At 35.5% G+C, this 14,637-nt stretch overlaps 1 protein-coding gene and 1 pseudogene across 1 annotated transcript; both read left to right on the top strand.

Annotated features, from left to right (window-relative positions):
- Nucleotides 1–4,975: 4,975 nt before the first annotated feature.
- Nucleotides 4,976–5,345, top strand: LOC131939178 (uncharacterized). The gene has a single exon (XM_059297368.1). The coding sequence runs from the start codon at nucleotides 4,988–4,990 to the stop codon at nucleotides 5,333–5,335; it is 348 nt and encodes a 115-aa protein (XP_059153351.1). The 5' UTR covers nucleotides 4,976–4,987; the 3' UTR covers nucleotides 5,336–5,345.
- A 1,971-nt stretch (nucleotides 5,346–7,316) lies between these two features.
- Nucleotides 7,317–7,707, top strand: LOC131939163 (large ribosomal subunit protein eL28-like; annotated as a pseudogene).
- Nucleotides 7,708–14,637: the final 6,930 nt, after the last annotated feature.

Genomic DNA, 14,637 nt, shown 5'->3' with positions numbered 1-14,637 from the left:
GTATTTTAACAATCTAAATGTTTTTAATATTCAGTCCATTTTGAAATTATAGCACGAATAAATTTGAAAAAGAACTGTGATAACTTTATTTGAAACTTTTTGTGTATAACAAAGAATATATTTTACTATTATGCACTCCTTCAATTGCCTCTGTGACAATTTTGTGTTGTTTATGTCAAACGTCAAAAAATAAAAAAAAAATAAAAAAAAAAAAAAATAAAGAATAAAAAAAAATAAAAATAAAAAAATAAAAAATAAAATAAAAAAATATGTCAAACGTCAAAAAAAAAAAATGTCTATGTCAAAATTTGGATTTCAATGACAGTGATTGAATCGACATACCACTGTTATCTTAATTTAGTCTGCGTGTTTTTATTTCCGCCTGTGGACTTCATTTGTAAGTAAATTTTCATACTAAATAAAAACAATTGAAACTTGTTGAGTGTATTTTGGTCCAGGTGGGGCTAAAACACAAAAACAAAGAATGGATGAAGATGGCTTAATCTTTGACGTCTGCATACCGGGATTCAAAGCCTTCTTCCACGAACCAAATACGGTAGAAATTACAATCCTACAAGGCAGATGGCTGACCACAATTACAAATGCCGAGTTTCTAACTCAATTTGCCAACATAATAGGCTGCCAAGAGACTGAGTTCAATAGGGTCTATAACTATGGAGAAGTGAATGTCTGGTATGCCACACTGGGTTAAAACAAATTTACGAGAGTCTTATGCTCACCGAATTCTACGAGCCAAAGACACTAACCAATGAAAGTACGCAGAGGTTATTTAGAGTAAGCGTCACTCATGTCGATAAAAAGAACTGTGTTAAAGGTACACTGAGATGCGTTCCCTCTCACATTAGTAAGGCTGAACTGGAAACAGCCCTTCAGGGCCTATGTGAAGAGGGGACCATCCCAAACATCAAGACTAAAGACCGAGGGAACAACAATAAATTTATAATTAAGCCAAAAATGGACAAAGAAAAAATACCTCACTTCATAAGATTTAAAGACGCTAAAGGGGCGGCACAGGTGGCAGTTGAGATAGTGTTAGAGTTGGTCAGTAGAGTTGGTCAGTAGAGTTGAAACGTAGATTCCTTTTTCCTTTTTGAAACTGTAGTAGTGTCCATATCTAAATCCGGGCTGAGGTTGTTTGTGTTACTTGTTGTTTCTTTTGGAGGTGTAGTTGTTTCCCTTGTCGAAGGCTTCGTTGCATTCTTAGTTGTATTTGCTTGTTGGCTGCTCGGTGTTGGAGCTTGCTGGGCGGGTGGCGCTGGTTCTTGTGCTGAAGGTTGCTTTTTGGGCGTTGTCTCTGGGTCTTTTGCTGCGTCCTTGGTTGAAGAGTTGCTTGATAATGGAGCTTGAGGAGCAGGTGGTACTGTATTTTGTGCTTAACTCTGGAGTGAAAGTTTGGCATTGGTTTGTCCAATGAAGAGTTGAGGAGCAGAATTGGCATGCTTGCCTTCTTCCAGCAATTGCTATAAGGATGTTCAGTGATTTATTTTTGTAATTTAATTGAATGTAGTGTGGGATGGTTGTTGGGTTGTCGGTGTATATAGTGAAGCTGCGGTTACTAGTTTAAATTCATTTCAATTTCATAAATGTGTTCAAACTAAATTGGTACTTGATAACTGACAGTATCTTTTAATACAGTTGACAAAAAAAATTAAATGTGTCCGTCCAAACAAATAATTATTTCTTACACTAAAAGGTGACCCAGCAAATTGAAACTGACCATTTCATTTGACATAAAGAAAAAAAGTATTTAAGACAATAAACATTAACATTGCGAAGGGACAGATGATAAAACCGACCTAATCGGTTGTCTTTGAAAAATGTATAACGTTTGGCCACTGTTTTGTAATTAATCGAGTCACCTATTTTTTAAGACATATACAAGAACAATAAAAATATCTGTTTACGTCTATCAATATGTTATTTAGCATATTTTAAAATAAGCAACTATCAGCCCATTTTAGTATTAAAAAAAAAAATGTAATGATATCAATATTTGTTAAAGTTATTTTTAAGTTATTGCCCTTGATATGTTTTTGGATTAAGACCTGTAGTATTTTGGAAACATTTATTTTTATTGCAATTTTAAAATTACAAAACTCTAACCTAATTGCGTATTTAATTAATATATATTAGAATATTTTCACTGAATGCAACACTGTATCGGATTTATTTATTTATTAGTAATCCACGTCATGTCAACAATTATTTCATAATTGGATTGAAATCCTACAAGTACCTGGCCAGAGGCGTGGAAACATAATCTCTTAGAAAGTTGATAAAATATTACATTAATACAATTGTGTTTTAAACACACGTTTAAATCATGTATATGTTTAATATATCTTACACTCGAAATGTTGAAATGCGTCCTCAATGTGCCTTAATTGTGTCTTAAACGTGTCTTACATGTGTCTTATTCGCTTTCAGTATTCAGTCTACAGCAGAACTAGCATATATTTGATACAAGAGTTTAAAAGGCAGTGTTAGTTTTATAATGTGTGTCTGTGTTGTATGCAGCCAGCATTGGCCACTCATGTATATATCGCCCATTTACCAATCACCCCGCGCCTACAACGTATGTATCTATTGCACATCCATTTGTCGAGCGATTATAATCTACATTATTGTCATGTTTATTGGCTGTTTATGACAGTTGAATGCTGTGCATGGTAGTGGCAGGTTTTACAAGGTAGTGGCAGGCTTTACATGGTAGTGGCAGGATTTATATGATTGTAGAACACCGAACCACAGAAGCAGACCATCTCACAACCTTAACTATAATGATGGAAATCTTGGTGGTAAAATAACGGTAATGGTTGTAATGGTGGTAATGACGACAAAGAGAATAATGATGACAGCATTTTGGTGAATCAGCTTTAACAATGTCGAGTTTAGATCGTCCACCTTCTCTATGTCTATACCTAACACACCAGATAGTTGAATCAGCTTTAACAATGTCGAGTTTAGATCGCCCACCTTCTCTATGCCTATACCTAACACACCAGATAGTTGAATCAGCTTTAACAATGTCGATTTTAGATCGTCCACCTTCTCTATGTCTATACCTAACACACCATATAGTTGAATCAGCTTTAACAATGTCGAGTTTAGATCGCCCACCTTCTCTATGCCTATACCTAACACACCAGATAGTTGAATCAGCTTTAACAATGTCGATTTTAGATCGTCCACCTTCTCTATGTCTATACCTAACACACCATATAGTTGAATCAGCTTTAACAATGTCGAGTTTAGATCGTCCACCTTCTCTATGCCTATACCTAACACACCAGATAGTTGAATCAGCTTAAACAATGTCGAGTTTAGATCGTCCACCTTCTCTATGCCTATACCTAACACACCAGAAAGTTGAATCAGCTTAAACAATGTCGAGTTTAGATCGTCCACCTTCTCTATGCCTATACCTAACACACCAGAAAGTTCACCCTTGACACACAGCTCTTTGTTTGTTGAGCAGTTTGAAAATGTCTTGAGACATGAGCTCACGTTTTCATTTACCAGAATGGAAAAGACTTAATATGTAACATTCAGCTCCTTAGGAATATGTTTATAAGCAGCATAAACAGTCAATAATATGTAAGCTTTTTTCAAAAAACTTTATTTCGATAATTGTAGTTACTTAAACTTTGGAAACTTAAAAAAAGTATTACAATTGATGAATTTAAATTGCTTGAAGTAGTTAAAAGATACACATTAAAACAAAACTATATGAATAAGAAAATAAATTATTATTGGTCTTCTTTTCTAACTGTCTAAATCGACTACTGTAGTGTAGGTTCCTGGTTCTACATTTATATTTAACGAGCCGACCCGCTGCGTATCATACGCCGCTATTTAGTTTTTTTTTCTACTTTTCAGTAATTTATAATTTGTGAATTCGACAGTACCAATGCTGCCATTGAAAATATTTGCTTAAAAACACTACCCCCCCCCCCCACGTGAAAGCAGCCTCCTCTTAGTTACCTCCTCTAAGTTTAAAATCGTTTCAAACTAAATTATCTGCCCCTAATAGCCGTCACCAAACCCGTCTCTGTGATTGTAAAATGTAAACAGAGTGAACACAACTCACCAGACAATGTGGGGGCGGGGTGGGGGTGGTTGTGATATTGATATAGAGGAAGAGAGGGGACTGTAAGGCGAGGTTGCAGCTTGTTTTCTAACGGCTCGAAGAAGAGAATTATATATATAGATAACCAAATACGCAGTTTTTCTATCTACCAACACGAAGTTTTGTGTCAACAATTGTGGGTCAAGCCTACGCTTTCCTTCCAGATGCGTATCCGGTAAAATTTTATAATTGACACGTACCAATATTCATCCCACCCTCACCCCCTTTTACAACCCTTAACTGATAACCTTGTTCAGCTTTCCCCGTAGTGCGACCCTGAGTGTGTAACAAACTAAAAGTGCTTAACAGTTGCCTTTGCTTGAATTAAAACTATATAAGGGAGACAACACTAACAAACGTGCATAATTATCGATATCAAGTTCATGGAAAAATCTACGTTTAATGTAATAGGATAAAATGCAGTTATTGTAAATAAGTATTTGTATTTAAAACATATACGATATTATTAAGCAAACTACCTACTTGTTAAAAAATTATTATTTTCTATAGTTATATATTGCATTAACAGTAATTTACCAGCACACAGTTTGCTTTATAAACCGAAACCTATACTTGTACTTGTGATTCAGTTTGTTCATTATAATGTGCAATAAAAATATTTTATATTTCAACACATTCGGAATAACAGCCTACATTTAATTAAATATCGGTCTTCTAGTTCAGATCATATATTTTTGATCTAATTAATTGTCTTTTCATACCTTCTCCTAAAGGATTCATATACAGCAATATATGTCGTATAGTACAAAGAACACTCATGCACTTAGCAACAATTTCGGTTTCCGTCGTCGTCCGCTGAAACCACACAATTTTACAATGCCTGGAACAAAGGATGATGTTGCTGTTGAGTCAGAAACAAAAGAGACCACAGAGCCAATTGTAGCAAAGACAGTTGAAGATGTGAAAGGCAAAGCTGATGAGGCTGATGCTGAAGCAGAAGAACAAACAGAAGAAAACACAAAAACAGAAGATTCAGAAGAAAATACAAATGAAAATGCTAGCTCAGAAGAGACAGAATCAAAAACAGAAGAAACAACAGCAGAAAAGCGATCTGTAGATGAAAAAGAAAGTGAAGATGCAGAAGATGAAAGTCCGAAGAAAAAGGCAAAGACAGACTCAAATGAATCATCGAATGGCACCACAGAAACAACTGAATCTGCTTAGTTCTATTATATATATATATATATATATATATATATATATATATATATATATATATATATATATATATGTAACGAGCGAACAGTTACCCTGCTCGCAACGCGACATGTTACGAGATTATTTGCCTGTAGTGCCAAATGTAACGAGTTTAACCACTCATTCTACACAACATCGACTACAGTAGAAATACTCGAAGATGCAGGTTCGCTATTGATCCTTTTATTACATGAATCAAGAAATGCTTCAAAATAACAAAATGAATCAACAGGAATGCTTCACAATAATAGTCTGAATCAACTGACCCCTAACAGTCCTCACTAGGCTTCATATAACTGAATCCACATGTCTATCGTCCTTCTTAACCCAAAACGGCTAACCCGTTCTATAACCAACTGTCACACAGACTGACTGATCTAAAGCGAGCGATCGAAAGAGAGCGAGCTCCGCCGTCCCCTCCTATTTATCCCTTGTATTCGTACTCGTATTCGTACTTGTATTCATCCGTAATCGATATTTGTAATCGATGTCTCCGACTACTAGTTGCGCAGTTCTAACGTACAGCCCGATTAATAAAACATCTGCATCCTATCACTCAAAGTTGACAGGCCGTCTGAATCCCCTCGTACCGTTTCCCAAAATAGCACGCGTTGGCTTTGAGATTGTTATCAGTCCGATTTAATAAGCCACCTGCTATCAGTTGCATCAGACTGTAATACTGCGTCGCGGCTTATCGTTCGTTATCAGTTGCATCAGATTGTAACTAGTAGTTAGGCCTACCCTAGTTACATCCACCCCTGCCTTTTTTTGTGTGTTTTCAACCACAAACAACGCTTGGCAGGTGCATTCCTCCAAAGTCAATCGCACCATCGTAAAAAAATTTATTGTTCCACTCACTGTCCACGTCGTCCCATTCGTATACGATTGACAGTTATACCTATTTCACATATCAACTGTGTCTACATCATCTTCCTGAGACACAAAACAGTTCTAGAATTCACATCCACCCTTTCCATTTGGTGCCTTCACCAGTTCCCTTTTATAGCTTTTTGAACAGTCTGTTCTCATACCAGCGCGACCATGAAAGAATTGATGGTTGCTGACAAAAAATTTCGTCTTCCTTCTGTTCCTCAAACTTCTCCGCGGACCACTTATCTGATGGTCTACTGTCTCTCTGCTTCTGGGAGGAACGGGATCCTCTTTGTTGTTAATAATGTAAAATGTATATGTATTTAAAAAGTGACTTTATCACTTCCCATTTTGTTATATCTATAAGGCTGTGGTATATAACTTAAATGTTATTCATAAAATAGATTTTGCATTTGAATATATATATATATATATATATATATATATATATATATATTTTTTTTCTTTTAATTTTAATATTTTAAACATTTGTGTATTTGTTAGAATTAATCAAATTTAAAACGCAAATGAAAACATTGAGAGACATTTTTTAATTGTTTAAAAAAAACGAACAATCCTGAATAAGCAATATTTATAGACATTTTAAGTTTGTTGGATTCTATTTTGACTTCATGAGTAACAGCTATTTATTACATGAAACTTTATATTATGCTGCTGTCATTTAGGTAGAAAAAAAAATGTTTTATTAGCGTTAGCTGAAAGTTGTTTCCCATATTGTAATTTTTATGAATCAAGGGATGTTACTTACAAAGCCGTTCAGAAAACATAAACGATAACAACATTGCAGAAACAAAATATAGTCTCAATTATTGTTTATTATTTATAATACTAAAAAGTTATTTTAATGGTTTGATATTACAAACATTTATATTTGTAGGTTTTAAAACTAATACAAGAACGTAGACGGAAAGTAAAAACGATAACTGTCTTTAAAGCCATTTGTGTAAGCTTGAGACCCCTTCTACTCTAGTCGAGTTTAAATTATATCCTTGGTTTCGGTTTAGAGATATTTGTTTAATTTTAAATATAGTGTTTCCAGCATGAAAGGAAATTAAAAATGACCTCTGCTGATGTTGGTTGGTTGATCTTTAGGAACAACTCTTCTACTATGTGGGAGAGGAGTAAACAGAACACGTCTCTTGAACCCAACAACCTTAAGAGCCGCAACTCTTTCAGTTACAATGGTCTCATTCATCGCGAGACAGTTGGGGTTGAACCCACAAAAGATGACAAAGGTGTCTAAAGACCAGAACAAGCCCAGCAAAAGTCTTACTAGAGTTGAGCTAAATAAGGGCCCAAGACGTACACTCACATCCATTCGTGCCATCTTGCGAGCCAACAACTATAGAAATGATGTGATTAACCCAACTGTTAGAAGAACCTGTGCTATTCTGAAAAGTCAGAAGCCTGTTGTAATTAAAAGCAAAAAAAAGAGTAACTCTATGTGACATTAAATATCCAAACACTAAAAAAAGGGTTTTTTTAAAGTTTAGTACACAATTAGTACTACATTAACATATAATGAATTCCACTGTAAGGTATAACTTCATCAACACATCGAACTGTTTTCGTTTGCAAAATAACACTATCAACAGCATGGTGTTTTCGTTCTGTAAGTCGCATAGATCCCCCATTGAACCAAACATGACCCGCGTACTATGATATACTCACTGCACGTATTCTAGCTCAGTCGTTCTTACACTAGTTACTTGTGTAGATTGATCTAAAAAAATGCTTTCATTTATTATCAATTCAGTAAAATTATATCAATACATATACTATTTAACATTGTATAGATATTAATTCATTATCAGCTTAAATCAACAATGCATGGCTAAATAATCAAACCTAATTTTCAAACAAGTATGTCCAGTATATCACACGATCCAGACAACGTCTATGTTAGACCTTTGCCAGACATATGTTGGGTCTGTTAGAGATATGGGAAAGACACCATGAGACACACGTAAGACACCATGAAATACAAGTAAGACACCATGACACAAGTAAGACACCATGAGACACAAGTAAGACACATGATTAATACCTACCAGACACATGTAAGTTGATTTTCGGTGGAGTTGGTTAATGGCGCTGAAATAAATTTGGGATTAAAGTAACATTATTTTACAACTATTTATAACAAAAAAATGCCATATATCATAATCAGCCGTCACACAATACAACAATAAAGGTTATACATACTCGAATAGATGACTATCATTGTCTTCTTCAAGTTTTTATTTAAAACTCAAAAATTAACGCCGTCACTACTTATGATCTATCTGTTCTGTTACTGTCACTGTAAGTGTTGGATGTGTTTCTTGTATCTCAGCTCACACCCTGAGTGGTCTAAGTGTTGGATGTGTTTCTTGTATCTCAGCTCACACCCTGAGTGGTCTAAGTGTTGGATGTGTTTCTTGTATCTCAGCTCACACCCTGAGTGGTCTAAGTGTTGGATGTGTTTCTTGTATCTCAGCTCACACCCTGATTGGTCTAAGTGTTGGATGTGTTTCTTGTATCTCAGCTCACACCGAGTACACTGCAAACTAAAAAGTAACGATGCTTCTCTATAGTCTGTATGTTTTGTAATATATATATATATATATATATATATATATATATATATATATATATATATATATATATATATATATATATATATATTATAATTTTATTACAATAGTAAAACATACTTCTGTCATACACATTTTTTATAAATAATACAGGACTTTTTCTATTGCAATGATATTTTTAAATCTGAATATTCAAATGTTTTATTAAACAGACAAGAGTAACACAGGAAACACAGAGGATGGACACACATCTTCTACGAAAAAAATCCAGTCTAATCCCATACGTTTTAAGCGATAAAGGAAGTTTCTTATCTTTCTCTAAGGTCGACAGCGCCATTTTTCCTTTCACTTTGTGCTAATCTGCTAAATTCACACAATTCTCTACCGACTGAAAAGTCAACAGCTCTACCATATGTTGTGGTGTGAGAATGTTTATATATACTGTTTGTATATGTGTATGAGGATTTACTTTCTTATGTAAGGCCTAATAGTTTCTTCATTGTGAAATATAGCAACGCTGAGACAGTTCCAAGTTCAATAAAATAACTGCTTCCAATACTCGACTGACTTTCTACACGCTTGACTGCCAACTGACGCTATGTCTGACTAACTGACCGTGACTGCTCATCTCTCTTTTGATTGGTCGGATATGTGATTTGTACTTACTCCTTACCACTGAGACTGCTTAAAAAGACAATCTATTCTAAACTATTCTCTTTCCTTTGTTTTACTAATTATTTCTAAATATGTCTAAAGTTACTTCATAACATGCATTCATATTGAATAATGTCATACGTAATTACATGTTTCAGTTAGTATGTTATTCAAATAAAATACGCAGATTGATTTACCATTTCTTGTCTAGTTAGAATGTAAGGGAGACAAAACACATAAACTTCCTAATGTGTCTACTTTAATCCATGTAAACACAATAGTGTTACACAAATAATAGTTTATATGATTAATTAAACTAAAGGTTTATTTTTTATAGGAAAAATTGAAACATTTGAATAGTAAAGTTAAAATTTTATTAAATTTTCAATGCAATTAAATATAAAAAAAGCTTTTATTATTTGTATACGTGTTTCTTATAAGTGTGATTTGTTCATTTGTACTCATGCTCTACCTCAAATAATGACATGTTTGTTTTCTCACAAATGATTTTGCCGATGGCTGATCTAGTGATGATTTAATTAAAATTTAAACTTTACTTATTGTTTTCCTGCACATTCTTTTTAAATTGGTTTTAGTTAAGTGAGAGTTCCCAGTCTATGTCTACAGCTTTGTTTGGAATATTTCTTTTAACTTGATGTCAGTGTATTTTGTAAAATAAAATCTGAATTGTATTCCTTATTTCCCCTATAGCCGATCTATAAATAGCCGTTGCTACTAGTCTGTTTTCGTCTTCTGGTCTTTGTCTAGTCGTGTTAATTAAGTGTCATTGCTTTATTTGTTATGGCTGTTTGATTGGCGGTTTTTAATATTTTCGCAAGTGTTTGCTTTGCTTTCTCTCATCATCATCATCATCACTCCTTTGTGGCTCCCTGGGAGCAAAGGGCTGCGACTACATATTTCATGCGGACTCGGTTTTGGGCTGCTCCCTTAAGCTGTGCCCATGTGATCCCAGCTGTCTTTGCCTCTTCCTCTACCGTTCTTTTCCATGTTTTCTTTGGCCGACCCACTTTCCTTTTTCCCTGGGGATTCCAGTCCATAGCATGTTTTGCAATATTTTCTTTTTCTCTTCTTAACAAGTGTCCGATCCATCCCCATTTACGGGCCTTGATATGTATCTCTTTTGGCTGTTGCTTTAAAATTTGTCACAGGTCTTTGTTTGATATTTTGTCTGGCCATCTTATTTTAAGTATATGTCGTAAGCATTAACTGCTTTTATGTAGGGTTCTGATGTTCAAGGTCCCTAAGCTGGTTTTAGTCTTGGGCGTCAGGCGATTTGTCAGTAAACTAGCTTCCTTTAGACCAGAGGTCTCCAAACTACGGCCCGCGATGTCCTCTCATCCGGCCCTCGGAAATCTTTTTGACCACAGAAAAAAAAAGACGTTTGTTGGTGATGGCTGAGGAACTTTGCTCAGAAAAATCAAATACATGCCTGAAAGAACCTGGCCCCGAACTAAAATTTGATAGTTAATGCGGCCCTCGGACTGAAAATTTTGGAGACCCCTGCTTTAGACTTTCACTAGTAGGTATCATGGGCTCTTCTAGAAAGGAACCTTCTCGACCAATTTGATGTTTAGTTTGTGTACTTGTAGTTTCTGTAGCAGTATATTGTTTACGAGATAAGGTTGCTAGCCTAATGTTTCAACCCCCAACCTGGAGGACCAGGGTGTTAGCTTTGGTCTGATCCCTACCCGCGCAGACCTTCCCAGCTTGGTTGAACCTGCCAGAAGTTTACACTCCCGCTGGTATAGCTCTGGGGGTGGTCAGGATACACAAGCTGCCACGCCACGACAAGGCTCTAACACCGGATGACAGACATCTACATTCATGATCATACTATGTTTAAAGGTTTTGAAATACACTGATAATTGCTTTTAAATTACCAAATTAAACGCTTGTAATGGTTCGCTATATTTAAAAAAAAAATTAAATGTGATTGCATATAAGTATTTTAATATAAATTAAGTAAGGATTTCCCTATATTAATAATTGTTAGACATGGCAGTCGCGTTTGTCATTGTAGATATATTTGATCACCTGACATCATCTGGGTGATGTAGTTGGTGCATATAAGCACCAGAACACATGTATTTTACCTGATTGTGTGTTGTGTGTTCAACGCTACATGAAATTGATATGTACATGCACTAAATGGTCAGCATTACACAGTATCCACACTGTTTTATTTTTTATTGAGTCAGGTACTGGGTGGACGCAATATTCACACTTGACGTGTTAGAAACCATGGAAACAACCACTGGGCATCTCCGTCACATTATCTTATACATCAAATAGCAAGAAATAAAGTGTTTGTTTTAATTTTTTTTTTAAAGCAATTATCATTTACAATGATAGCAATACTTTTCTTTATACTTACCGGCTTAATAAAAAGTAAATCAACTATTACATGTGAAAGACTAAACGTAATGATGTAAGTGTAACGAACTGTTATGAAATACACATAGTTTTTAAAATCAATCAACACAAGTAAATAATTTCTATACTTTTGGTTTAGAATTGATGAGTGTAAAGTTATTCTTTTGTTACCATCTCATTATACTTATAAATAAAATCAACCAACCGTAAACTGGACACAGTTCATCCTCGACGGTCTCTGATCAGCATTATCTCCCATGTTATTGAAATATTTATGTACAATTGCTTCTCTCACTAACAAAACGACATTGGATCTTTTAAGCAAACGTATTTTATCTTGAATTAGGATTTTCTACTTTCTAAGAGCTTTAAAGACTGTGATAAAATGAACACATGTCTTCACTATGAGGTATGCTGCACAGGTTCTATCCATTTGATCAACTTGCTTTCCAGACATTAAGGAAGTAAATGCGCTACTGGTTTTACTGTAGAAAAATACACAGTTGAGGTTGTTAAATTAGTGGAAGCTTGAAGTTAGTTCCCATTTTATGATTATTATAAGATAACGGAGAATACTCTATAAATCGTTCAGAAATGTTAAAACAATAACTATATATCACAACAAAACATGGTTTTAGTTGTATGTATAACATTTTGTAAAGAATAAAAATTAAATTAAATATTATATTTTAACAATATAAAAATGTTTGGATTTAATTGATTTTGTTTTTGAAACTAGAATAACGTTTTAAAAAAGCAAAAGGATAACTTTCTTTGAAGCTGTTTGTGTAAACAATAGAACCATTCCGCTATACAATTGTTAAAATGATAGTATCTATAATTCTATATTTACAGTTTGTACACGTTCTTTTAAATGATAGTACAATGATACTAGTTTTTTTTTTTGTTTCACTTCACAACATTCATAAATAAACCGGCAGTGATCTCCCCTAAACTTTCTCAAATATTCTTATATATATATAAAAAAACAGGGATTTGCAAAAATTTCGACTATTTTTGCACTATTACAAGACTTTCTTTATATTTCGTATATACAAGAATGCAAACACGTTTTAATAACACGCTTTTATATAATGATGCAATCAGAGTTTCTTCCAGGCATCTCCCCCTAAAAAACTTTTACCCCCCCCCCCCCCCCCCGAACGAAATGAAATTTATATAAACGAAATTTATATAATTTATATAGAAAATATATACTTTTAAAAGGGTCCGCCCCCCTCCCCCCCACCAAAGAAAGTCTACCACCCCCCCCCCCCAAAAAAAATTCCAAGTGCCCCCCCCCCCCCCCCCCTCCCGGAGAAAAAGTCTGGAAGAAACACTGGATGCAATAACAAGTAAATCATAAATTATACACTACTATTTTAATAACTATAAGGAAAAGTGTGGTTGCATACCTTTATTACTATTTAGGAAGAGACCCACGCTTTTCTTTATAGTTATTTTAGCGAAATATTGATTAAAGATTAATCGAAAAAAACAAATGAGATGGCATTTTAAGGTAAAGAAAAACATTGGCAAATGATTGTGAAAACACTGTGATGACGCAAGGTTGCGTCGGGGAGGTCAGGCAGGGGCGTAGCGAGGGGGTGCGGGGGGTGCGGACCGCACCGGGTGAAACCATTTAGGGGGGTGACACCAAGGCAAAAAATAGCAAAATATATAGAGAAAAATGATAATTCCACTTCATAGAGTGATTAATTAGAGTGTTAAATAGCCTTTTAAGAGGTGGGGGTGCAAATCGAAGGTTTGAGGGGGGGGGGGTGCAAATCGAAAGTTTGACGGCGGGGGGGTGTAAATCGAAAATTGAAAGTTTGTCCCCGGGAAGGGTCGTTGCGCCTCTGGGGGTGACACCATTAAGTGCCGCACCGGGTGACACCCGACCTCGCTACGCCACTTAGGTCAGGTAGATAGCAGAAACAGGCAATAGCGAGTTGGTCAGATAGACCAATAAAAGCACAGGAACTGACCGGTGACGTGGGACGGTCAGCTGACCACTGCAGTGTGGGTCGGCAAGTTAGGTCGGCAGATGGTGTTAGGTTGTATTAGGGAGCAGACGTAATTATGTACAGTTAGGTACAGTGTTTCTTCCAGACTTTTTTCTCCGGGGGGCACTTGAAATTTTCGGGGGGGGGGGGGCGGTAGACTTTCTTCGGGGGGGGGGGGGCGGACACTGTTAAAAGTATATATTTTCTATATAAATTATATAAATTTCATTTCGTTCGTGGGGGCGGTAGAATTTTTTCGGGAAGGCCGAAGAGATGCCTGGAAGAAACTCTGGTTAGGTAGAGAGAATGTAGTGTGATAGGATTGGTCATGATAGTGCGTAGTTAGTAAAGTCAGTAATAGTAGATAGCATATAGTATGGACAGTATACAGTAAATAATCGATTAGTTAGGTTAGGTAAGAAGTTGATTATACATGCTAGTAAAGGACTATGTATTTTGAACTTGAACCTGTGTGTTTGGATATTTCTGTCATCTCAATTCATCCACCCTCACAACTGGGTGGATTCGCTTCATCATTCATTCATCAAAAATCACCCCACCCTCACAACTGGTGGAGCTCGGGACGAGGTAGGGAAAGAAAGTATATCGGTTTACTCATGACGGAGTACAACTGGTGTATAGCTTTCTCTATCGGTTTACTCATGACGGAGTACAACTGGTGTATAGCTTTCTCTATCGGTTTACTCATGACGGAGAACAACTGGTGTATAGCTTTCTCTATCGGTTT

This window comes from Physella acuta, unplaced genomic scaffold (assembly GCF_028476545.2).
Source record: "Physella acuta isolate Inbredline_101_S28 unplaced genomic scaffold, ASM2847654v3 ptg000265l, whole genome shotgun sequence".
Classification (NCBI taxonomy): Eukaryota; Metazoa; Mollusca; class Gastropoda; family Physidae; genus Physella; species Physella acuta.
This window is presented reverse-complemented; position numbering and strand designations above follow the sequence as displayed.

Coding starts and splice junctions, on each gene's coding strand:
- LOC131939178 (XM_059297368.1), top strand. CDS start 4,988: ATGCCTGGAACAAAGGATGATGTTGCTGTTGAGTCAGAAACAAAAGAG.